At 38.3% G+C, this 26,944-nt stretch overlaps 1 protein-coding gene across 3 annotated transcripts; it reads right to left on the bottom strand.

The window, feature by feature from the left end:
- Positions 1-327: 327 nt before the first annotated feature.
- Positions 328-26,333, bottom strand: LOC106853983 (putative N-acetylated-alpha-linked acidic dipeptidase). Of its 3 annotated transcripts, XM_014877574.2 has the most exons (19): positions 26,129-26,333; positions 24,684-24,792; positions 21,527-21,713; positions 20,651-20,752; positions 18,945-19,070; positions 16,848-17,034; positions 15,640-15,733; positions 14,233-14,331; positions 12,453-12,538; positions 11,333-11,452; positions 9,901-9,983; positions 9,567-9,630; positions 8,977-9,044; positions 6,916-7,007; positions 6,002-6,092; positions 4,936-5,200; positions 4,024-4,105; positions 2,645-2,737; positions 328-1,659 (listed from the first exon to the last, which is right to left on the bottom strand). In XM_014877574.2, the coding sequence occupies exons 1-19, from the start codon at positions 26,244-26,246 to the stop codon at positions 1,470-1,472; spliced, it is 2,256 nt and encodes a 751-aa protein (XP_014733060.2). In that variant the 5' UTR covers positions 26,247-26,333; the 3' UTR covers positions 328-1,469. The 3 variants fall into 3 exon arrangements, with proteins under 3 accessions (XP_014733060.2, XP_088015479.1, XP_088015480.1); XM_088159353.1 differs by lacking the exons at positions 24,684-24,792; positions 26,129-26,333 and adding an exon at positions 20,933-20,996 and having other exon boundaries at positions 21,527-21,648; XM_088159354.1 differs by lacking the exons at positions 16,848-17,034; positions 20,651-20,752; positions 21,527-21,713; positions 24,684-24,792; positions 26,129-26,333 and having other exon boundaries at positions 18,945-19,072.
- Positions 26,334-26,944: the final 611 nt, after the last annotated feature.

The following is a 26,944-nucleotide window of genomic DNA, read 5'->3' as shown; positions in this document are numbered from 1 at the left end:
TGCTACAGACAAAATCATCTAGGGTAAGATAACTGAACTAACCTGGCTAATTTTTTCAGAGGTCGATTATAGACAGCCATAATAAATTCTCCCCTGGTAAAAGTGGGGCAGTGGAGCAGCAAGCAGTGACAAAACAGTCAACAATGTCTCCCATCAGCACTGGATTTGGGAGAAGATATCTCCATCATTTTATTCCAATCAGTTTCATAAAAATGTGAAAATAACTGGGCAATAATTATGGGTATAAGAGCATTTCCCATTATCTGGTAAACTAGATTATTTTATCAGAAAGACCAACAGTTAAACAAAATAATGACTTGATTATAGTAACTTGTCTAAAAGGTTTTAATGTGAAGTGCAGAAATATTTATGATTAAATAAAGCCTCATGGAAAAGAAATAATATGCCATGGTACTGAAAACCATCAGATCACAGGACAGTAGTTTAAGACATGGTAGAGGCCTCAGCTAACATGGCACATCAAATCACACAAAATATTAACTGTACAAGAGGCTAGTAATAGTCCAGTGGCAAAATTTCAGATGAAGGGATCTGATTTTCTGAGTCTTCTCTGTCTGATCTTGGTTGTCCCATGGTCCGTCATAAGACTAAGCAGCGAATGATATTCAGACATACAGACTCTATAGAAATGGTTACAATCTGGTATCTTTTCAAACTAAGGACAAGATGAATTTTGTTTGCTTCTGTCTTCATATTAAAAACACCTCTATAGGGACAAAGCATAGCAAGGGTAGATTTTGAACAACAATAAGGTCTTCATCTTGAAAGACTCTATGTCTGACAAGATGTATTGCCTTGTTTTTATTCCAATGACTAAAAGCTTCTTGCTTAAATTTATTTGCAAACAGCTGCAAGGTTCAGCATGTGAGGAAAAGAATGTCATGGATGACTATTCTGGGCTGGCTGCCCAAAACTTGTTACAATTATTATACATCCTGCACACAGTATGTGACAGTTTCCCCATCTCCATATCCATCTCAGTCTTTGTGAGAAAGGAGGGTTGAGAGGTCTGTCTTGAGGTGTAATTATGCAAACCCAGGGTAAATAACAAAAAGGCAACAACAAAATTAGTACCTGATCGAAACATGAAATGAATTCTGTTTTCCTGAAGAACTATGGAGATTGCTATAATAATCAAGTTAGAAAAATCGAAATTCTGAAAATAAATCCATTGGTTAGCAACTATTAAAATACAAATCTGAGAGAAAACCTGAAACATTATCAGTCTCAATTCAGAAGACATCTAAATCCTGAGCTTTCAGAATGGATTACATTACCTTATTAACATTACTAAATGCATTCAATTTGGGTATATTATTTGCAAAGATCAAGATTTTTTTGATTTTATATTCTTTCTCATAATCCTCCTAGTGTTTTCAAATGCTCCATTTTTAAGGCTTCTGCAAACTGTCACATTTAGTCTTCATTGACGACTATATTGCTCATATTTATGCTACTTCCTGCAGTGTTTCTGCTGCTGCCTGCACAGTGAAGGCTGCAATGGAAATCTGCCTCTTCACTTCTTCCCAGGCTTCATGTTGATCAGCTTTGCTTTCAATATCAAACATGGCATCGTAGATTCCAGGGAAGGATTCTCCTGCATATTTGTTGTGGCTGCTTGGAGCAAAGATAATATGCCTGTAGGGAAGTTGAGAGAAAAAATAACAATATTATGCATTAGGAAAACAAAATATACTATTTTATGTTTTATAAATCAGCTGTAAACACTTGAAAATGAAGATGTAAATAAATAAAATTATTGTATCAATAGTAGCTAAAGTCCATGAAGCAAAAAAATAACATAAACTACATTATGCCATATGAATTCCACAGTCTTTTAGCTACTTAATATAAAGTCAACTAAACTATTTTCCTTCCTCTCAACTTAGATGAAATGAAAAGAATTTTAAAAAGCCAACTTTTTTTTTTTCTCACAGATATACAGTCTCCAACAGATACAGATATGCTTGGATGTAGGAAAGACTTGTAACGAGACTCCTCTCAATAGATTTTCAGCCATAAGCTATGAGAGGTACAAGGATTGCAGACCTAAAGTTCTCCTTCTGCAGTTAGTTTTTAGTGGAGAGATTACTGTTCAGAACTATGCAGACTGGTAGAAGGACCAAAAAACTAGACTTGATTCACTGCCTCATAAGATTTACTTCTAACTGAATGAGAGGACCACTGAATTCCTTCCCTGCTCTTTCAGTACTGCCCTCCACACTACATTTGCTAGCATGGCTGTGCTCTTAAAATTGATCAAATTGCAGGTAATTCAATTAGACACTATTTCACTTTCAAATAATAAGAATAACTTCCTGAAGTTGCTACAATTAAATTTATTTAAAATTACTCCAGGACTAAACTTTGACATCTGTTTAGAAGCCAAATCAAACCAAGAGAAATTATCTGAATAGGCTGCCAGCAAGAATCTTCCTCATTCTGTATAGTGCATTACATTGAAGTTTTTCCCAACATTTTTTCCCCTTTTCAATCTTATTCCTCCTGTCTTACTTTTGCTGTGTTGAATAAAATCATTATAACTCTATTTAGAGACCTGTAAATCTTAAAGGAATTTTCATAGTGTACTCCATGAGGAAAGTGAAAAGAAAGCCTTTCTCACCTATAGAATGGCCTTCCAGGTAATCCAAGAGGGTCGATGAAAGCCCTTTCTAGAAACATGAGCTGATCATTTAGTGATCTGACAGCAAGCAGGCTAAAAAAAAAAAAAAAAAAAAAAAAAAAAAGGAATATGTTAACTGCAGTGTGTTTGACCTACTCATATCCCAGCATATACTGAAGGACAGTAGATCTCTGATGTTGAACTTTAAGAGTAGTCCACACAAAAGATAGCCCACATCAGCAAACCTGCAAAACAGAATTATGCTGATCTGTGCTGTGACAGAATGTGCTGGTTCACAACTGGAAGGTCTCTTAAAGCTGTTTGTAAAGGCCAAGTGATAGCATCAAAAGACAGTGTTTCAGGTATTTTCTCTCATGTTTTCTCTCATCTTATTCCTTTATTTCCTTTTCTCGAGGATGCTTAGCCAGACCATTCTCTTCTGTTGTACAATAGTTTTCTAAGGACTCTCTTTTCCACAAAGCCAGCCAGCCACAAAACACTTTAATAAAATTGCATTTGTCTTTATGTAAAATTGCAACACATCAGAAAAAGGAACCTTGCGATGTTAAAATCCTCTTTTGAGCCATCCAAGAATTGTGTTTTTCTGATGATAGATTTTAAATTCCCTAGAGCAGAGACCATCTGTGTCTGTGTGCTTTTAATAGCCCTGTGCATAATATTGATGCTTAACAAATAAAAGAACTGTGATGAGGTTATAGAGAATATATGTGGACTTGGTGGTTTACATCCAAAGTGACTTGTAGGCCTTCAAAAACATTCACCAATACAAAATGTTAAATTTTATACACAGTTAACCTGGAGTAACCCTACTACCATTATGGAAATTTTTTCAAGTTTACAGTGGTGTAAACAGAAACTGAAACTGGTTGGTTGAATTAAAAGCATAGATTTAGGCCATCCATCAATAAAGCCATTTTGAAAATGTCACATACATGTCATGTGTCATAAATGTCATCTTTTGCATAAGAGATTACTGTTAACTCCTTTATCTGAAAGTTGCTGCCATTAAAAAGATGGCTTTTATTCTCAGTTAGTGTTCCATAAGGGTAAACATATGGCTAAATTAGATTCTTCCCAAGAAATGGAACATACATATATGTATATACAAAAGGAAGTTTGGCTTGTCATTCTGGGCATGGCCTACAAAGAATAAATTAAGAATTAAGTCAAGTGCAAACTAGGCCCTTTGGCATAGGTGGTGCATAGAATTTCTTGAAAGCTCATCAAAAAGCTTGCCACAACTACAGCTTCTTTATTTCTTTTTTTCCATAAAGTGGCAGCAAGTGTAGACTAAGCCCTCTTGAGCTCAGACGATGACATGGAATATTTGAGTGGAAGAAAAAAAGAGTTGAACTTACTTATTGATATCTATTTGTTGCAGTCTCTCATGAAAGTTAGCAGCAATTTCTGTAAAATTCTTCACAGCTGAAAACAAAGCATCTGGAGGGGGCAGGAGGAAAGTATTTAACTTCAAATTCTGAAGATATGATTTAACAAATCAAATTCTTCAATTAAAGCTTTATCTTCCACTGTGATCATGAACTGTTAAAAGTCTCACTGAAGGAAAAGAAGACGCCCCCATATTCCTACATTAAAAAATACATAATTTTGTGTGAAAACCTCTATTAGAAACGATAGCAATTAGTATTGTTGTGAATATTGTTTACTATTTGCTACTTGAAGAACGTACAGAAATATGAAAAAAACGGATCATGAAACCAGAACCAGACTGTTCAGGTAGGTCTGAGATTTTATAAATCCTGTGTTTTACTGTTATGTCCCTCCATACAGAGTTTTGAGAAAGACTGAGAACGTGTGTGTGTGTGTGTGTGTGTACACACATGCATGTGTGCCTGATATTGGCCATTAACAGCCAAATCCTAAACTGAATATTCTATAATGTTTCTAATTAAAAAAAAGTTTCTCAGGCACAGAATTATCCAACACTATAAGCTGCAAAACAGTGTGATTTTTTTTAAGGAAACATGACAATTATACACTGTTGCCAATACTGGTAAATCATACACAGGCCAAAGTACATGCAACTGTAAGTCTTAGCTCTACTTGGCAGTGGCATGGCTCCCACACAGGCATGCTAGTAACAAAATATTCCCATTTCAAATTAATGGGGAGGTATTATTCTTCTTATTATTGTTTTATTTACTGTTCATACAGCATAAGGTAAATACCAGGTAATGACTAAGACATTCATTAATGTAAGGCACTGTTAACATTAACAGAGGAGGAATGTGATGAAAGACTGTACGTACCAAAGGATACATTGTATGTTGCCAGCTCCTCTTCGTGATTCCTTGACAAATTATAGATGATGTGAGCATAGTTGCTCACAGCTGATGCATAATCTCTACAGTCAAAAGGAAGCACAACAGAGTTGGCCAATTCAAACACCAGCCCTCCCCGTACCTGAGCTACTGTCAGATGATTCTTGAAAGTGGGATCATAAAACTGTTCCACAATTTCATAGGTTTCATAGACACTGTGGTAAACTGGATAGCTGCTGTATTTTTCTACGTTCTGAAACAAAGGAAACCAAGACAGAACAAAACCATTATTCAGCTATGTCTATTTCAGTGCGGCTTGAAAATCTTTGCTGTGGGATTCCAGGCATGGTAAACTTTAAATGTCCAGGTCACACTAATCCTATATAGCCACTATAGACAGTTGAAGGAGAAGAATGGTAAGTAGTGGCTCTCTTATACATTAACCTGTGCTGAGATGAATGGTCATTTGGACCAAGTCTCTCTCCACTGATCATGTACATAACCCAAAGAAGGTAGCTAAGCACAGACACATAACTTTCAGTTGGCTAAATCCAGGTGAGATTGGACTTCTTCTCTTGCTTGGATTCAATAATCACTGGTGTCCTTGGATATTCCTTCCTTTTCAGAGGAAATGAAACATTCAATAGTTTGTTCCTTGAACATTTCTCAGTTAATCTCCTCTCACATTATGCTCCAGAGCCTAACCCATATTTTCAACAAAACACAAACCATTTTGAATTCAAAGCTTCATAAAGCATTACAGATCATTCAAAAGTCACTATAAGCTACTCAGAAGCTTTCATCAGCCATAGGTAATTTTGAGCACATCTATTTACCCTGAACAAAATTCCTCTTGTCTAAGTGATAAGAAGTTGATCATTCTTATTTATTGCATATTTGTGTTGAGGTAGCACATAGAGTTGTAGAAATTAGACACCACTCTGAGACACTGAATTGTAATGTCCTAAAAAGCTGGAAGTCTAAATGGCTCCTTTACAGGTGATGTTATTCAGGCAGTTACAAGGGAGACCAAACTACAAAGACACAGACTTACCCAATTTTTACTGTAACGTGCTCTGCCTGAAGCAATGCCAAGACGTTGAAAAAATGCTTCAAAGTCATTGCCAGAACCCAGTTTATTTATTCTTTAAATAAAAAAGAGGAAAATGCCTTGAGTGACAATACTTAAGGTATCATTTTAGTTTGCTTCCAAGTATGCCATGGCAGTTATTTATTCAGCAGTCAGTCACTACACACTGCATAGTCTTTTCCTAGTGTGCTGTTTTTTGCCAATACACCATGAACTGCCTCTGACCCCTGCATTACCTGCACCTAATCAATTGCATTGTCCTAGGAGCAAAGTCACCCTTCTCAGGGTCAGAGACATCCAGGTCTCAAGAGGAGAATGTACCTCACTGTCTTTTTATCACTGACAAGAACCAATGACCTTCCTCCTTCTGAACTTCCACTATCCCAAGCTCTCAACTCAGGAAATCACAGCAGTATCAGCATGGCTTCATGGAATAAAATCAATCTTTGAGATTCTGTAGAAACCTCCTGGTAAATTTGAACGACAGTGTTGCAAAATCCTGCCTGGTATGCTCCCCAGCCACCCAAACTCAGAGACCTTCCAGAAGACTGAAAAACATGCAAAGGAAAAGTGTTGAGTTAACATCTTGGGTAATTGCCACTGGCTTGTGCATACTACCCTCACTTGTCTAAACCTCTGTAAACTAAATGAATAAGTTTCATATATAAAGCCTCTTGTTCATCTACAAAGGCAGGTTCATAAACCTTTTGTACAATAGTGCATCAGCTGCAATCATTACAACTCTGGAATTTATACCAGCTGAGAATCACACCATTTCTCTTCAGGACTTAGCTCTTCATATGAGTATTTCTGTAAAATCCACATTCTACAAGTTACAATAATGTTTGGTATGCAATTTGTTTTCTTTTGTCACTGACCTGGGGACCTCTTTATATTCACTTGATGGATTTTTTTTATACCAGCTCTCATAAAGAGATTTTCCTTCAAACCCCTCATCAGGACTTGGTATCTAGAAAAAAGACAAAGGGTACAATTTTAAATGTTACCAAACAACAAGTCAACAACCTGTCATCACACCAAGCCTATGGCTTAGGGTTATGAGTAAGTCATCTTATGTCCCTCAACTTTTCTGCATTTCCATTTTAACACTTCAAAGGCATAGCATTTTCCAGAATAGTAGTGTATTTCCTATAAATAGGTAAATTTAGATGGAAGAAAACACAAGGAAAACAAAACATTTCAAGTCAATATTTAAATTCTGATATTTCTTTCTTAGATTTTCAGCCATTTAATATACATATTTAACAGAAAGATCCCTTACAAAACCAAAAAATTTTGCTTTACTTTGCTGGAAAATTTCAATTTTGCCTTAGTTTAATTCAAAACTGTTTCTATGTTGTTTCAGTTCACAAAAAATGTTTATGGATGCAGAAGCAACCTTAGAAAGGCAAAGTGCACAGTACCTGGTGTTTATGTCATCATAGCTGTTGAGAGGTATCACAATCATTCTAAAGTTCATTCCTACCACTGACTAATTTGCAGGTAACTGAGCAGCTTAAACCCTATGGATGTTTTTTCATCTTTCCTTTATATTGGTGGACTGCTGAGGTTACATTATTATGAATCTATTAAAGATTATTAATATATATTCTATTATTAATCTATTGTCTATCTAAGAATTACTCCACAATAGGGATCAAATTAAAACTAATTAATTTGGGGTTTTGTCCATGAAGGAAATTGTCCATAGAACAGAACAATCAGCATGCAAACTTTTTACCACTATTATTATATACCAGATTTATTATGGATGGGATCACATGGGACATGCTTCCTCATCAGCATTCTCCTCAGACATAAGATACCAACAAGCTGTGGTTACATGCATTCATCAGCCTTTGCTTCCCAACTTGAGGAGGAGTTACACAAGCATTTTTACTGGTATTTAGGTCACGATTTTAATGATGCCTCTTGGTGTCCTAACTGAGACTCAGCTGACCTGATTTCCTGACAGTTCTGAACACCTTCACTTAGCACAGGTTACTATGGGAACTGCAGGTGATCAACTCTTATTGAGTTCAGGACAGAAGTCTCTTTATCTGGGTACCCACTTTTAACAGAGCTACATTTTATTTGCTGTCTTTTACTTGCCAGAAAATTATACTGATTTACTACTTTTCCTTCACTTTTTCCTACACCAGTCTAATGTCAGCTTCCAAGAGATAATAAAGTATCAAATGACTGAATACACAAAGCATATAAAGTAAATTCACAGCATATACACAGTGGTTGAATGTACATTACATCGGGATCTAAAAGATACACAAAAACTAATTAAATGTTCGCTATTAAATACAGTCAGACAGAAAAAAAACCCCAGAAATAAAAGGCCAGCCTTTAAGACTCATTCCCAAAGCAAAGAGCACGTTACATCTAAGATGGTGTGGCTATTTCCTGAGAAAGGTCCTTACTTCTCAATTTTGTGCGCCACACAAATGTGTGGGAGCATCACGGTCAGACACAAAGAATAACTAACAGGGTACACTGAAGCTGAGCACATTGACCAAACCTGTCACATCACACAAAAACAACATGGTAGCCACTCTAATTTCTTCCCCTGCCTAAAGGGAGTCAGAGTCTCTTACTACCATGGGCATTCTAGTAGTTGATCTGGGCAGCCACCTACATGCTTGTTTCTGTCCTCTAATTCACAGCATGCTCTTATTCTTTTGTTCTTAGAAGGAATGCTTTCATAGAAGGAGTGGAAAAATCACCTAATCCTAAATAGTTAGTAATTTAATGGTATAAGCTTGGAATCCCCTTATCTGTCCAGGGAAAAAGCTCCAGTTCCTTAGCTATAGACCTAAAAGGGGTACTGCAGTCAGAAAAGGAAGATCTGATGCCATATTTTTACAGACAGAGCCCCATCAATCAAGTGAGCACTGAAAATACTGGCTAAAAATTTCAAGTGATATTACCTTTTTAGTCAGACTGTAAACCAGACTGTACATCAGTGGAGTGCAATCCACTCGCAGTGTGTAGTTTCCTGAAAACACATGAAAATTAATTTTTTGAAGACAGAAGTTCCCTCAGCTGAAACTTCATGCTGTTATTTATTAATAAGAAAGGGACTAGGGAGCTACACTCTTTATGAGGAGCATGCTGGGAAGAGTCTTCCTATGATCTTCTCAGTGAACTTTATTGGTTAGGATGAATTAGAGCCCAGCATTTGAAGCAAGTCTTAAGAGCTTTTCTTCTGTCCCCATGATTATTATGCACATTATAAGAGAAGAAGCTGACTAAAGAGTTGCCACAGAAATCAGGGCACAACACTTCTTGTCTCTCTTATGACCTTCCCAAACAGCATAGCTACTGTAAAGGACTTTTTCTCTGAAACATGAATATCTGAAGGATACTTTATGATTCCAAGCCACAGATTCTTCCCATATTAATTTCTGAATCAATGCAACAAAAATTATTACATTGAAGATCTCATGAATCTCCAAGATGAAATCCCTCCCAGTCATACCATCACTATTCCTGTAAAACACAAGTCATATCCATGTACCTTCAACAGAAGAATCTGCATTGATATAAGCCACTCCCCGTGCTTGCAATATTTTGGCATTTTCCTATGAGAAATAAGAAAAGGAAGAAAATGCTGATAAACCTTTTTTTCCCTAAGAACTATCTTCCCAATCATAAAAGAAATAGCTGTTTCAGAGAAGGATAGCATATACTGCAGGGAGCTAGAGAATCTTGGTAGCTCAAAAGGAAACTCAAGAGAGAGAATATGTGTGCAAGGAATAGAGGTAGGGGACGGAAAGAAGTGCTTCTTTCTAGTGCAGATATCTCAAAGAGTAGCCACCATGCAAATATCTTTTTGAACACTCTTGGTTTACCTCAGCCCACTCTGTTGATCCTAACAAGCCAAATTCCTCTGCATCCCAGCTCGCAAATATCACTGTTCGCCTTGGTCTCCATCCTGGAATGAAAGACCATGAAAATTGTATTACAAAAATAAAGACTGCTTGTTACACGACTTATGTGAAAACACATGGCATTTTTGGAGGGCTCATCTTTTACCATGATTTGTGGAGAAAGAGATATACACAAGGAACTTTAACACCAACTTCAGTAACCTTATCTAATAATGATTTGCTATTGTAACAATCTTACCCCACTTCGATATTGGGCCAAATAATGTATTTCATCTCTCACCTTTAAATGCAGTAAAATTGCCTAGAATCTAAAACTCTGATCAAGGAAAAATAATGTGCTGTGCACAAATTCTTGAAAGAAGGGTTTTCTAATTCTCTCACTCTGTTCAGTTTAGTATAAATTGTGTATCAGTGTCTACTCTGACAGACAAGTAGCATATTTTCAGATCCATTACAGAACTTCTTTGGCCAGTCTTTCAAATGCCAGATTTCAAAACCTAAGCAATTCCCTGTAACTTTGACAGATCATCTTCAAAAGAAAAATCTTTCACTCGAAGTATTCCATGCAATTTAAACCCAGGCCAAATAGAACAGGCTCTATTGCCCTGATGATATATCTCAGCCCAAAGTTTTCTTTGAAGCTACTGGAACCTTTTAATCTTTTACTCCCTTTCTTTTTTTTAACTTTTAATATTTTTTCCCATTTGCATTCCAGAGAGCTTCCCCTGAATTCAGTTACTGGGAAGAAATGGAAATAAAACTAAATGTCAATAGGTTTTATGTGTAATAGGTAGGCAAAGAACACTTCTCTAGCACAGTATTTATGTCAGAGCTTCTCTCCATGGGATGTCAGATAGGGAGACAGCATTTGCTCTGACAGCAACAGAAACTTGGTGCAGCTGACATTTGTTCCTATTCTATTGCAAGTAGGCATGAGGTATTTTTAACCATTACCTCCTACTATGTTTGCACAGCTCATTCTCAGCACTACACTGACATCCTTCATTTATCCTTGAGTATGCCTCCAAGCCACAGTCAAGTGCTGAGAAGGTTCTCAGTGTGGCCCTGATGAAGCCTTCATGAGCACACCACTATGTCAGCATTATAACACCACTGACATCCCACTCTGACCAGCCTCAAATACAGAGTAGTCAATTGTACCTAAATGTTGTGTTTATTTCAGCATCTCCCATTTTGGTTTTTTTTTCCCCTAGGTGTAATTTCTCTTGAGCAGAAGTACTTCACATACACCAAGGTGCACAGCAATGTGTTTATTCAAGACATCAGTGAGATACATGTTTTTAATTTCAAGCATATGTTTAAATCTCACAGAAATCAATGGGCACTGCTGAGAGCAGCTACTTTGATGTGCTTTATTCTTTCATTACATTACCTTTCTTTTTCAGTTTTCCAAAGCTCCTCACAATCTCATGAACTACAGCTGCTCCACTCTGAGGATCAATGCCACCAAATACCCATGAGTCACGGTGGCCTCCCAGGATGACATATCTGTCTAGAGAAATTAATTTAGGAGGTTTACTTAGGAATACTTTTTTCTTGACATAGAGATGCTAACTTGAAGTAATTTCTAATTTTCCACTTATGTAGCAAGTAATAGAGATTAATAGTTTATAATATACACGATAGAAAGGAAAAATATGTTTTCAATTTCTGAAGACATTTTTCTGTATTTTCAGTCAGTGTTGAAGAATTTGTCAAACCCAGTAACTGGATCCCGCAAGACTTAAAACCTCACACTCCATGTTGTTAGTTCTATTTTGAAATATACTACAGGTTTCCTCTAAAGATAGAAGCATTTTCCATACTCCACAATTGTGTGCTTCATGGCGAAACTGATCCACTAATTATATCTGTACAGCACAGAAATTCACAACATTGTGAATTCATGTGCTGAATGCAGTATTTCTCTGGATATATATAATCTGTCACAAAAAGGATAGTCCAAATCATGACAGAGATATGATTATTGATATAAAATTCAGACTAGGTTTCTGTGCTACTATAATATGGTTAACAGTTGTGTTTTAGGCAAAAGGAAAGTGCTACAGTTAGAAGAGAAATCATGTTATCATCATTCTAGGGATTTCTAGGTATCTGCTTTTTTAGAGTATAAAATCACACTGGTTACAAGAGACTGTAAGATAGACCAAAAGTCAATAATGATGGATACAGCTTCTTCCAATGGAATGCAAAATCCATTCCCATGTTTCTTAGGGGAGATTATCCACTTAAAAATATTCTTTGAATTGCAAAGTTACTTGCCTGAAAGCAAATATTTACATCTTGGTTATGACTCCCCCTTGAAAATCAGCATTTACAGTGAAAGTGCTGACATACCTTGAACCATATGAAAGGCAGTGCAAACACCATTTCAAAAATCATGAAATACAATATTTCAGAGAAAACTATATTCCTCATATCCCTCTTCTAACCATGAAGTACAGGTAGAGGTCACTGTTCACTCAGATTAGGATGAAGGCAAATAATTTTACCTGGTTCCACTGCGCCTCTGATAGTACCAATCACATTGTAAATCCTCCTTACTTCATTGTTGCTCTGAATGTGCATTTTCACCGTTCTAGCATATTGGAAAAAAAATACAAAAAGAAAATCCCCCAGACTAGATAATCCAACATCTTGACACCTTTCAAAAGTGCACCATATAAATACCAAGGAAAGCATTTTGACCAAATTTATCTCCTATTAAACCAAATACATCTGAAAATATTGCAGTGTAGTTTTTTTATGGATTCATACTTGCACAAATGTGAACAGCATTTAGCTGCTGAGAGCTATGTAATATTTCTGATGTCAATAAGATTTATACAGATAACAGGATCAGAACTCCAAAGATTTTTTGCTAGCAGCTACTTTTTACACTTGAACTAGTTGAAGAAAAATGGGAAGCATCTAATGTTAAAAAGATAAATAGTTCTAATTTTCTGATTTGGAGCAAATCAGAACTGACTCCATGTCACAGTTTCACCCCAGCCGGCAACCAAGCCCCACATAGCTGCTCACTCACTCCCCCACTAGCAGCAAGAGAATCTGGAGGGTAAAAAGGTAGAAAACTCACGGGTTGAGATAAAAACAATTTCATATATAAAGCAAACACCATGCAAACAAGCAGAGCAAAACTGTTCAACCATTTCCAAAAGAGCAGAGCCCCATTACATGTAATGGTGACTTGGGAAAGCAAACACCATCACTCCAGATGTTTCCCCTTTCCTCCTTCTTTCCCCCACTTTATGTACTGAGCATGATGCCATATGGTCTGGAATATCTTTTTGGTCAGTTGGGATCACCTGTCCTGGCTGTGCCACCTCCCAGCCTCCTCTGCACCCTCCACTCTCTCACCAGTGTGGCAGCACAAAAACCAGAAAATGCCTTGGCTCTGTGTAAGCCCTGCTCAGCAATAAGGAAAACATTTCTGTATTATCAACCCTGTGTTCATGACAAATGAAAAACAGCCTCATACCAGCCACTGTGAAGAAAATTATCCCTACCCTAGTCAAAACAAGAACATTTCAGCACAGTCCATACTACTGCAGCACCTAAAACAGCAGAAAATCAGACAACCCGAGCTGCATCAAGAGATTTTTCCTACAACATCAAGAGTTGTTTATCTGTACCACAGCTGAAGGTATAACAACTCAGCCCCAAGGGTTCATATAAAGTTCAATAGGAACAATTATGAAGTATATGTAGTTAAACTGCTCATATGAAGTCAGTACATTGTACTCAGACAACATTGAAACACATAGACTTTAGTCCTAAACTGTAATTACTAATTCAGTCAAAAACAATCCAAAGAAATAAAACTGACATTGTAGTTTAAGCTCTTTTTTCTGGAAAAGCTGAATGGAAAAACTGCTTATATGAAGCAGTTTAATACTGCTTTATATAGGTCAATAGGAAAGACCAGAAGCTGGACTCACATGAATTTAAAAAAGAAAACAAAAGTTCTCAAAAGAGGAAAAAAAAAAAAATCACTCTCAACAAATAGTTTACCAAAGGCAAGATGCTTTTCAAATGAAACTGGTTCAAGACTAGCTAGAAACTAAAGCAAGTAGGTCAAATCCATCCAATCAAGACATAATGTACTAATGCTTTGCACTGAGCATATTTCAGCCAAGGAAATAGCCAAAATCAAAGGAATTATGTAAATAAACCCAGCTACTAAACCTAGCTACTCTATCTTTGGTCAGTCTATTGCTCTACCTGTTTTTTCCCCTGATCCCAAGAACACTCTCCTTAGGAAACAAAACTGACCTTGTAGAATAATTTCCTGTAAAACCAGGACCAACGTTGTAAGACACATTCAAATTTCCTTTCCAGCTACTATGAGGTGGTGCCTGTCCTCCCATATTACTGTTATGGAAAAAAAATCATTGTTAGTTACAGACATCTTACAACAGCACCAAACAAATGAAGAACCAGGAACTACACTTTGGTAGGTCTCATACACACACAAACCAGTGTTGGTCTTTGTTTTAGACAAATCATTCTACAAGCTTTGGTAGGAGAATAATCTGGAGTTTTAGGTACGCTAATACTAGTAAATTAACATAGAGCAATAATCCTGGGTATAGAAACCAGCTTGGAATGGCCTACAGCTACCCTGAAAGACAGTGTTGGCCAAAAGGTTTTGCATATAAACTGCCTCTTGCACATGGTCCCTGGAACGTTCTACTGCCTTGAACTGCATTTGCATTTGAATTCTCTTGGGCCCATTCCAGCACTTTAACAGCAAAGGCAATAGTTTTATGGTGCCTATCCCTGCACACTGTTTAATCTCGTAGCATAGACAGTTGATGTCTATCAAAGATGGCTAAAGAAACATGAACAGTCCAAGTCAGCCTTTCTAGCTCCATTATCAAAAGTGCCATGTTTATTCTGTTAACAAAACTGGAAATGCAGTAATTTGGTTGATCACAATCACCCGGACTTATTCCCTTGAAGAACTTTTATTTTTGACATGAACTTCTGAGATACAAAGAAAGAATGCTGGATGTTCTGGTTCTTAGGAAGCAAAATATATTTATTGCAAATGAAAGCATGTCTTTTATTGTAAATATATACTTCAGTCAAGCTTTATTCCACAGAATACTTCAACATGTCTTCAGGCCCTGAGGAAAATGTTTATATAAAAATATGATAGCAGGAATAACAAGATGCTATGACTTCTCAAGACAAAAGTGAAAATAAGGACCCAGCATTTTTAAAGGATTTAGGCTTCATTTATAATTATTAAAACCAAGTTCTAGTATTATTTAATAGTTATTGAACAAAAATGTCTGGCTACACCATATTTATACATAATAATCTGCTCTTTCACTACTAGTCAGCAGTGGATAAAAGAGGTTTTTTTAACCTATACCTTTATCATTATCAGCAGTTATCCTGATAAGAGTGATAGCTATAAAGTTTTAAAGAAAATTTGGAGACATATTAGTCCATATTACAAACAACGTTTTCCAGATAACTCTGCACATAATTCATATATAATAATAGATACCACACTCACCTCCTACAGAGGTCCCAATGAGAAACAAACATATTATTTCAACAACTACAGGAGAAGCAGACTGCAAAAGTCTTTCTACCCTCTTTTCAAATACTCCCCTAACTTCCAGAAAACAATCTGCTAAAAATACCTCACGTCTTCCATTCACTTACCGCAGTAATGACTCTGCATCATGATAGCCAATAGGATGAACTGGAATCTTTGGGAGACCTAAGCCACTGGTTTTGTCTAATCGGTACATGTATTCTGAAAGAAAAAGACAGATATTTTCATATTTACAAGTCTCAGAATGAAGCTGTACAATTCATAGCACAGGAATAATCATTTCACTTTCCCAGAAGCTGAGCTGACATCTTCCCAGTAATTTCATTCTTTGTGCTTTATCAACATGTTTTCAAAGAGGCACTAATCAATGTTCTCCTATAGTGTCTGCAGTCATGCCTTTAAAGATGGCTGGGAATTTTAAAATTATTTGTTCATTTTTTTGTGTTGAAATAATTTTTACACAGAATTATTTCTCTTCATGGGAAAGAAGTTCAGACTAAGCTACACATAAAGAAGAAGAACAAAGAAGGAGCCCACAGTGTAATGCTTGGAACATTCAGCTGGGAACTGAAAAAATTTACTAGTTGAATAAAGAGATGTAGATAAAATCTTATACCCTGGACTACTGAATATTCTGGATTGCTGTTTTTGTGCACAAAACAAAATCTAGGTTTTGTTCTTACAAAGCTCAAATATAAATAATTCTTCTTTATAAATCTTAATTTCCATGACTTGGACAAAAGCATATACAGAATAGTTTCTTCCTTAATACAACATTCACAACGACTCTTTGTGATTGAAGGAGACAGGGATACATCTGTGTGATCACTGACTACTAGCATAAGGAACCAGAAATTTTCTTCATGGTCTGCTCTGCCATGCTGCTGTTTTGAACATGTATCCCCTTCTAGCACAGCTTCTGCAACACTGCCCATCTCTTAGGGACTACTTTTCTTGAGGTGATTGCCTCTCTCACATATACTGGCTCAAGAGCTGGCATAAATAATTCTTAATGAATTCAAATCAAAATTATCTGGTTTACTTGCTAAATGAAACAGCTTAGGCACAACTCAAGCAGCTGAGGAAGCCTAAGGAGAAGGTGATGAATACAGATCAGCACTCTAGGGCTCCTCTAATATCCTCCCACTTTTTCTCATGCACCATTTACAGAAGTGGCCTACTGCAGTGAAACCCAGAGCTGCCTCTTTTAGCAACAAAGACTAAGAAAGAAAGTGTGTTGTTATAAGGGAGAAAACATCCTCTGCCCTTTCCTGATACCAGACCCTCAGAGAATGCCTTCTCTAGAGTCACTCACCTTTTGCAGGATAGCCTGGAGTCAGAGGATCCCCTGCCCCATTCAGGTTTAATACATTCCCACGCTGGGCTCCTCCACCTGGAAGGTTCCAGCCATTTGGATAAGGATCTACTCCAGGTGCACAGTAGTCAGCAGGGTCAGAGTACAGAATAATTCCCTTGGCACCTGCCAATTCAGCATTCTTCACCTGCAAAGCACATCTCCTGTCCCTATCCAGTCCTTTATAGTTGAGCCCCAAGGGGCAAAAGAAAGTATAAACTACAGTGATTTTTCCTCAGGGTCTTTTACAGTGCTTGGGAAAAGTCAAGGGCCCATAACTGTCACATAATTTTCTGAAAAATATATTTGCAGATATCAGATTTCATATGAAATTAAAAGGTTTGCTGTTGCTTTGACTTTCAGTTAGGAGATAACATCAGTGACATGGAAAACATCCTCCACAGTATTGCTACATAATCTGAGTTTGCATTTTAACATCCAGATCAATACAATCAGCTGATTAGTGAAATGTACACATCAGGAATGGAAAAAACTGTATTACATTAATGCAACAGTATCTTCCAAGCAGTCTTGTACTTACCTTATTTACCTAAATGATCTCTGAATGTATCTCAGGGTCTGCTCTATACAGGAAGATTATAATTGGAGAGCTTGAAACTGCTTTTGGCCGTGAAAAAAACTAACTCCAGAGAGCCCACATTTTAGGCTCGTTATGGCAGAAGGACTGACCTGCATGCTGTTTTAAAAGTGTTCTTGTGTGACTTTATTATTGTATAATATATATCATTCTGACATCCCAATCTGTTTTGCTACTAGATATGACAGTGATGGATAGTGATAGAGTGACAACTAATCCTCAACAGTTTTAAATTTGGGCATTTTAACTCAGAAATATCATAGCTTTTTTTTTTCCTTTTCTTTTCTTCTTTTCTCTTTCATTTTTTTTAAAAAAGAAATACAGCACTTGCCTTCATCCTCTATCCTATTTTTGCACACCATTAGGAAGTTGAAAAACTTCCAGTACAGTTCTCCAGATTTTTATAGGCTACCAAATTCTTCAGTATATAAGCAGTCATTAGAAATACTATTGTAACAATGATGTCATTATATGTCTTTGTGTCAATGAGGGCATATAGTTTCCAAACCACAGGGAAACTGCCTTTCTAGATATTAGTGACTCTAAGATATTTGTGTTTCATTTTCAGGAAAGATTCAAAGACAGTAATACCTTCTTCAATTTTTAAGTATTTTCCATGCAGATAGTATCTTTATGAGTGGTAAACCATTTAGTGAAAATATTATCTGACCCAGAATATGAGTTATATACCACTTTTCACTGGTGAAAATGACATGTATGTAAACCAGTGAGTCATCTGTTTAAAAGCTCCACACAAGATTAATCAACAGCATGTAATAAGAATTGGCATCCAGTGAATTCAGTGCTTGATACCCTCAGGTAACGAACAAATACAAATTATAATCCTGCTTAAATCAGGGTCAAAATAAGACCCTAAATGCACAAGAGCAAAACAGTCTTAAAATAGACTGTCTTCTTACATCTCTGTTGAGAAAATGACTTTGAGTGTATGCCTGGAGTATGTACAGGATTATGTCCTTTCCTGTTAGGTCATGGAAATCTGTGAAAACTGTGGTTTAAAAATAAATTGACATGACAGGGATGTTGAGTAACCAAATATGGAATTTTAAAAAACTTCCATATAGTTATAGTCTCTGTCTGGTGTACAGAAATTATTATAAAGAAACACAATACTGACACAGTAAGGAACAGCTGAACCAACAGGGAAGAACAATCTAGTTCAGAATTAGAGTGTATGGCACTCTATTAGTGATATTTTGGAACAATTTATAGAAAGCAAATTGATATTAAAATATGGAACATTTTCCAACTTATTTACTTTTATCTTAGAAATATTAAAGGATCATCTTTGAACAAAGGTCCATGAAAACTCAGTTACTCTAAAATCTCCAGAACACCTTAAGAGAGTGTTTCAGTCTCTTGAAAACGCTGAAGGGCAGAACACTTGAAGAGAGAGTAACAGTGAGAAAGGCAACAAAATTTTTATACACAGAGATTACCTTATTTCCTCTGAAGATCTTCCCATATCTGGCAATAACAATCTTTCCTGTACAGTTAATTCCCATTTCACGTTCTAACGTAAAGAAGTCCTCGGTGCGGCCATAATTCACATACACCAACTCACCCTGAGAGAAGGAGATGGGTTTGAAACAATAATATCAAAGAGCATGTTGAAAGGAGTATGGGATACAGTAAGATAATAATGGTCTTAACATAAAATTCTTAGCCTGCAAGAGCTCAGAAGAGCCTTGGCCCCAGTGAGTATTCCCACTGAGGAGCTTTATACATGTTCCCTCCTGTGCTGTTTGCAGCAGATGCAGACACACTGGAGAATATCACTGTTAACAGCACTAAATACCTGGAGGTCTTGTCAAACTATTATGAAATAAGGTGAAAATAAGCATCAGATTTTGAAAAGACAATCTTGTCTTTAGGTATTGTTTTCATAAAGAGTTTTCAAAAAGAGTTCTTATACTTCATTAAAATAAAACAATTTCCCAAAGAAGGAAGCTGAAGCTTTTTAAAATTGTTTTCATCATTTCCCACATCTGATCACTTATTTTAGCTCTCCACAAACCAAACAAAGCAGTGATGTTATTCTGCCTTTCTTTGGTGATATGTTATGATAAAAGGTCAAAAGCCATGAATTTTATCTGACACTAAGTTCCAAAATTCCCATTACAATTCTTGGAACACTCAAAGCACTTATGCCCTAGGGTGCAGATTATCTGCCTGGTTCTCCAGCTTTCTTTGAGTGTCTGAAGCAAATGAATACAGTATTTCTTTTGTTTTCTGGACTTGAGAAGTTTATTTACAAACATCACAAAGTACTGGACTCTAATATAATATCGAGCTGTGTGAGAAGAAACATTAGCATGTTTCCAGATGGAACTTTAAAGCAGACCCTTGACCAGGGTTCTGTCAAACTAAATTATTCTACATATAGACAGGAAAGGTATTGAGAACAACACCAAGAAATTCTAATCTAACAAAATCTTAATTGAAATCCCTAATGATCCTCTAACAGAAAACCCCTGTTACACAGGCCAGCTTTATCAAAGAAAATCCACCATCTGATACCATCTGTATAATAAGACATGAAGGATTAGTGTTAAATTTAGATCACAGAAACACCTTTATTGCCAGCTAGAAATGTCAGTAAAATCTTTTAAAGCATACTCAACACTATGCATCTATATCTGTCAGTGTGACCCTTGGGCAAGCAGCATTTTGAAAAGTGAAATTGTTCATTTGGCCGGGTAAATGTAACAGTCTATTTGTTCACCAAGATGGGAAACAATGGTGCATAGCTACAGAAATGTCTGGGAACATTTACAGCAGCTGATATTAAAGACTGATTACAATTTATTACCATAGTTTTAAGGAAAAGTAAAAATAAAATCCAGATCTGACTCAAACTAGAGGAAAAAAATTAAGCATATATATGACTGCTCAATTTGAACATCGCTTCATCACAATAATCCCAAGAACATTGGAGCTAGGTCACCTTTCCTACTGGTGATAAGCTGGGTTTAGAACTAAAGCCTAAGGAATTTCAAATTATTCGGTATTGCTCTCTGCTATTCTGTGCAATGCTAGAGTACACGATGGTATTTCATCTTTCCCATTTCTATTATTTCTATTTCTGTCTCTGTTTCTTTTCCTACCTCTAGTTCTTTTACAATGTAACATTCTACTATCTTACCTCGGGCATTCCTTGGGCTGAAAAGGCACTGTAGGGTGGCACCACATCTCTAACTGCCTCATATCCTGGAGGAGGAGGCTCAGACAGTGATGTGTTGAAAACCTAATGGGAAAGGAGAAGAGGAGTAAGGTAAACAAGGCAATATAGAAAATAAATACTTTATATTCACAAGCATTTCCAATCTAAAGGACTCTGGTTTTAGAATTCTACCTAAGAAGTGGCCAAAGTTTTAGCAAGCATGGGGCATCCTTTTCAGAAGGCATGCTAAATGTGTGGACTTACAAATCCCATCTCCACTCTTCACAGAGAATCCCGCATAAATGAACACAGGGTTCCCTGAAGTGGTCTGGGAAGAGCAGACAAGAACAGGTTATATCACAGTGGTAAAAATGCTTGCATTCTGTTCATCCCTGAAACTTCTATCAGCACTTCAGCCAGTATGTAATGAACTCATTCCCCTTGTGACAGCACATCTTGAGACCTATTCTAATCTTCCAGAAACTGAATTTCGCAGCATCATCGATACTGTATAATGAATCAATGCAAAGAATGGTGGTAACCAGGGTTTCTTCCCTCTTTCTAAATAACAAAGTAATTTTCAAACAATTTATTTACATGAGTTAATTCTCTTACATAATTGTTTTTAGTGCATTTGTCAGGATGCTGTATGAATCAGGGTAAACAATGGTATTCCTAACGTATACATTATGAAACGAAGATGCAAAATATTAGACCAAACTGGAATTCCTGATTTCCACAAGCTTTGCACCAGGCCCAACACCATTAAGTGAACAAAGGACAGTTTCCTCTCTCAGCCTTCCCAGGTGCAAGAAAGTGATTTTGTTCTCTGGTTGGAAAAACTGGTGGTTTTTGTACCTCATTGCCATGCTCATCAATTATTGAGATGTAGTTGGGCTTAGTGTCATCAGGATAAGAGAGCAAGACATCATAATGAATCAACTGAACTGAATCCAAACCAAATTTCTTCCACTCAGCTTGGACTTGCTGTGCCAGATGCATATTTTCCTCTGTTCCTGCTAGGTGAGGAAGCTGTGTAAAATTGCTAGAGACAAGGAAGAAATAAGCAGTGTCAGGCATTGAAGGTCATAATCAGAACTCCTCTTAGCCTAGCTGGAAATAAACCTCATCGAGATGATCAGATACACTCAGGCTAAATAAGGACCAAGACTTCGCTGCATCTATGTATTTTTAAGTGGTACACATAAACTGAGATGAAGGGTTTCAGGCTGTCCTGATCTAGCACAGGCATTTAAATCTTCCTTGCAGCATGGTTTAGCAAGAATGGTGTGATGACACCAGCTATAGGGTCTTGTCCCTTCTTTACTCCTTGTCTTCTGAGGTACAGTAGGCCTATGCACTCCTATGCACAGTAAGACCTTATCATTGTGAAGAGATAAAAGAACTGAGCCCAATTATTTTTATGTATTCAATTTAGAAATGTGCATAATTACTCTGATCCTTACTTGTAATTAACTAGATAGTCTCCTTGAATCTCACTATTTTAATTATTTTTGGCACAAATACTGGTTTACATACAGGTTCACTCTTACTGTATCTTGTTGGTAAATAAAAGAGAGTGAGTTTTGAGTACCATATAAACAAGGAACAGAAAAACTCAACAGTTTGTGACTTAAACATCATGCCAGCATGAGTAACGAACAGTGAAAGAGCACAAATAATGAACAGCTTATTGTCTGAAAAAAAAAAAAAAAAAATTATCCAGATCATTGTGAAAGCCCAGTTGTGAAGCCAGCTGAAAAAACCCTCAGTTGAAGGAGGCTATCATCTTGATGTCCTCATTCTATCATATGACCATGCCATTAACATGCCAACAAAGCATGTGTGGCACAAGCTGATGTTAATGAAGGAAATTGTATCTTGGATTATGAAGGGGTGTGAGGTTAGGAAAAACTTAAATTCTGGAGTTCAAATAAGACCAAAGCCATCAAAGAAAGCCAGAACAGAATGGAACAGAACAGAACAGGTTTGCTTGTAAGGGATCTACAACAATTAAATAGTCCCACTACCTGACCATTTCAAGGCCAACCAAGTTAAAGTGTGCTGTTAAGGGCATTGTCCAAATGTTTCTTGGACAGTGACAAGCTTGGGCCATTGACCACCTCTCTAGAATGCTGGTTTCAAGTCTGAACATCCTCTTGATAAAGAAATGGTTCCTCATGGCCAGTCTGAACTTTCTCTGGTACAGATTTTGAGCTATTCCTACACATCCTATCACTGGATACCAGGGAGAAAAAATGAGCATCTCTTCTGCCAGCTTAGGAATCTGTAGGGAGCAATGAGGTTGCCCCTTGGCCTCCTTTTCTCCAAACTAAACAAAATCCTTAGCAGACAAATGCTGCTGATTAAAACCATATTCCTCTGATCATGCCAAAATCTAATATTGTGCTAAAAATCACTGTTATAGTGACAGCATCATCTTCTGGATGACATATACTGAACCAAGAGCACACTTACGTGTTATTGTGAGTGAGAATGGTTGTTTTCTGTAGGAGATACAAGTATTTAAGTATCACATTTTCATTAGAAGTTGATTAATGCAATAACATTTTCCTGTATTATACTCCCATTTAACTGAATATTGTGTTTTTCTTCATTTTCTCTTCTAATCTGCCTGTCTGTACTGGTAGTTCTGAGCAGCGACTAAACATCTGCTGTATTTCACTGCAGGACTGACCACATGACAGTAAATGGGATACAATGCTTTCTGCTTACAAAAAGACAGGGAGTTTAGAGGGCAGGAAGGTTCTTTCACAGAGCAGTTTAACAGCAGTTGACCTTACAGGAGCCAAAACACAGGTTAAGACTCTAAAAACTCCTAAATCTTTGTTTTTGAGTGTGTATGTTATACTCCAGTACATCACTGTTATGCAATTGAGACCATACTTTCCAGCTAATTTATCTGCAATAGTTCATGGCAAATACAAAAAAATTAAAGCAGTGGAATTGCCACAATTCTGTAAACTGAAAATAATCTTTTAACAATTTAGTTTTGCACAACTCCATGCTATGTCATCAGACTGGGAGTATGAGGCAAATCCAAATTTGTTGATTACTCCTACAATAGCTAGTGCTCTTTTTTCACACGGAAAGTAAATTACTATCAATAAACTATGACTTGTGGCCTATTACTGACTGGAATAAATATAAGATTTTAACAAATATTACACTCTCCTAAGATAAATCGATTGTTTAATAAGGTAAATTGATTATTTACAAGATCCCTAAAACAAACAAATCAACTGCAAGTACTTGAGGTTCAAGCTTTTAAGTTATTAAATAGAAATATTTATTACGTTGATTAAATTTTAATAGACTTTAAAATATCCATATTGTCATGTTCCATTGTTTTGAATTGTTTGAAGCATGACCAACAAGTTGGGAAGGTGATTCTGCCCCTCTACTCTGCTTCATGAGACCCCAGCTGCAGTGCTGTGCTCAGCTCTGAGACCCAACACAAGAAGGGCAAGGACTTGATGGAACAAGTTCCAGAGGAGGCCATGAAAATGATCAGAGGACTGAAGCACCTCTCCTGAGAGGAAAGGCTGAGAGAGTTGGGGATGTTCAGCCTGGAGAAAACTCCAGGACTTTATAGCACTTTCCAATATCTGAAGAGGGTTACAAGAAGGCTGGAGAGGGACCTTTTTCAAGGGCATGTAGTGATACAAGAAGGGATAATGGTTTTAAACTGAAAGAGATCAGGTTTAGATTGGATATTAGGAAGAAATTCTTTACTTTGAGGGTGGTGAGGCACTGGCACAGGCTGCTCAGAGAAGCTGTGGATGCCCCATGCCTGGCAGTGTTCAAGGCCAGGTTGGACAGAGCTCTGAGCAATCTGGTCTAGTGAAAGGTGTCCCTGCCCATGGCAGGTGGGTGAGAACCAGAGGATCTTTAAGGTCCCTTCCAACCAATTCTATGATTCTGTGATCATTGGGCTGGCTCCCACTTGATTTTTATTTTCTTGTCTGAACTGATTAGTCTACACACTGCTTACTAAAGAAACTGCTTGATGTTTTCTGCTTTCATTTCAGCCATAAATGCTGTTCTCATGTCCTCATGAGTACTCGGAGATGTCTTCTTATCTGTAGGTTTTGCAAACCAGCCTGTACAACACATGAAAATAAAAAAGAAAAGCATCAGAGCAATATTCTCATGACACACACCACTTCTCTTTGCTCTTACCGCAAGATTTTCACTGTTTTACATTTTAGGGCTGTTTTTATTTCTGCACATACAAGCAGCTACAACCTAATGCAGGCTGCAACCTACCAACAAATGGTAAGAGAATTTATTTGTCTAGGTAGATGTCGAGGGATGTAAAATACTATTATCTTATATTTATTCATCAGTTATTTTCCTGTAGATTTATCTATCTTTCTTGAGCAACAGAATGTCATGTTGTCAGTCATATAGTTACCTCAATAATAAGGCAGCAGCTTCACAAAAAATGCACAGAAACATAGGCACACTTTGTAAGGAACAGATGTCTTGTAACTCCTTTCTCACTCTCTGGTCTGTCTGGCTCCTTTCTGGAATCCTTCCCTTTCTAAGCAAGTACTACCAGAGTAAGTGATGAGAGGAACATCTGGCTAGAAAGGGAAATATTCCTGACATCTGTCTTTAAGTCAGACTGGACACGTCCAGTGCATGTGCAGCAGCAGCTACATGGGTAGTGTGAATGAGAGAACCAGTGGGTTCAAGAGGGTAACAAGCTGGCACCAGTGAGGCACTGGTTACTGGCACAGTGAAAGGCTCCACATGAGAGAGGAATTCAGTCGGGGCTTCCCAATGGCACCAATCCCAAGCACATACCAAATGGCATTGCAAAATACAAGTGGCTCTGTTGTTTTCCTTCCTTCCAGAAGCTGGTCATGATTTATATGTGAAACCAAAAGGAAGGTGGGGAGGGGGATATCTCTTGCAGCAGCACCCCTCAGTCCTGCCTGCCTGGGACGAGGAGCAGGTGAGACACTGAGAGACTATTTGTCCCCTCCTGCCCGTGCCCCTCCAGCCCCACGTTCACCTTCCTGCCTCTCTGCCGGCGGCTGGTGCTGTTCCAAGGCAGCAGGGTCGAGGGGTATGTCTTTTGTCCCCTCCTCACAAAGCCAGCGCAGCTTTCTCTCACTCACAGCACTATTTTACTTCAATTTACTTTAACAAAAAGCAAATAGAAAAACAAGGCACAAGACACAAAAACCCTTTTCCTGCTGAGGGGCTGGATATCCCAGAAAGGTTCAGTGAGTGCACCTGCCCGGTGTGAAGGGACGGAGGCACGGAGGTGCTGTCGGCCGGCTGAGCACGGACTCACCTCGGGCACCCTCGGCACAAACTCCAGGCGCTGGAAACCCGCCCGCTTCTCCCCCCACCCCGGCCCTTCCTCGGCCCGGTCCCGCAGCGGGACGAGCCCGCGATGCCAAGGAGGGTTAGTCCGCACTGTACCGATGAGGAACCCGAGGAGGAAGAACCCCGCCGCTGCTGCCAGGACGACAGCCCAGAAGCGGCCGCTGGCTGCCCTGGGGCCGGCCGACTCCGAGCGGGCTCCGAGCGACGTCCCCATGGCTGAGGCCCGGCTCTCCCTCTGCCCGCTGTGTCCCCACGGCTCCCGCCAGAGCCCAGCCGGGACGAGATGGCACTCTACTCTACTCTCCTCGCCTCGCCTCGCCTCGCCTCGCCTCGCCCCGCCCCGCCCCGCCCGGCTCCGGTAAAGCCCTCCCGGCCCCGATAAGGCACTCCCAGCTCCGCCCGGCCCCGCCCGGCCCGCATTCCCGGCCCGCATTCCCGGCCCCGCCTGCCGCTGAGTGAGAGCTGGCGGCCGCTCAGGGCTGCTCGCCTCCCCCCTGCCAGACCCCTGCGATATCCCGCCGCCCCGTGCTTCACAGAACCACGGAATCAAACGGGTTGGAAAAGACCTCTGAGATCATCCAGTCCAACCCATGACCGAACACCAGCACATTAACAAGACCATGAAGTGCCACATCCAGTCCTTCCTTTAACACCACCAAGGATGGTGACTGCACCACCTCCTTAGGCCCATTCCAATGTATAATCACCCTTTCCGTAAAGAAACTTATTTTAATGTCCAAACGGAACCTCCCCTGCCACAGCTTGAGGTCATCCCCTCTTGTTCTGTTCTTGGTAGCCTGGGAGAAGAGGCTGATGCCCACCTGGCTGCAGCCTCACTGCAGATTTGTACAGAGTGAAAAGGTCACCTCTGAGCCTCCTTTCCTCCAGGATAAACCCCCAGCTCCCTCAGCT

This window comes from Sturnus vulgaris, chromosome 2, assembly GCF_052056855.1.
Source record: "Sturnus vulgaris isolate bStuVul1 chromosome 2, bStuVul1.hap1, whole genome shotgun sequence".
In the NCBI taxonomy this organism is placed as follows: domain Eukaryota; kingdom Metazoa; phylum Chordata; class Aves; order Passeriformes; family Sturnidae; genus Sturnus; species Sturnus vulgaris.
The sequence above is the reverse complement of the archived record's forward strand: the minus strand, read 5'-3'. Positions and strand labels throughout refer to the sequence as shown.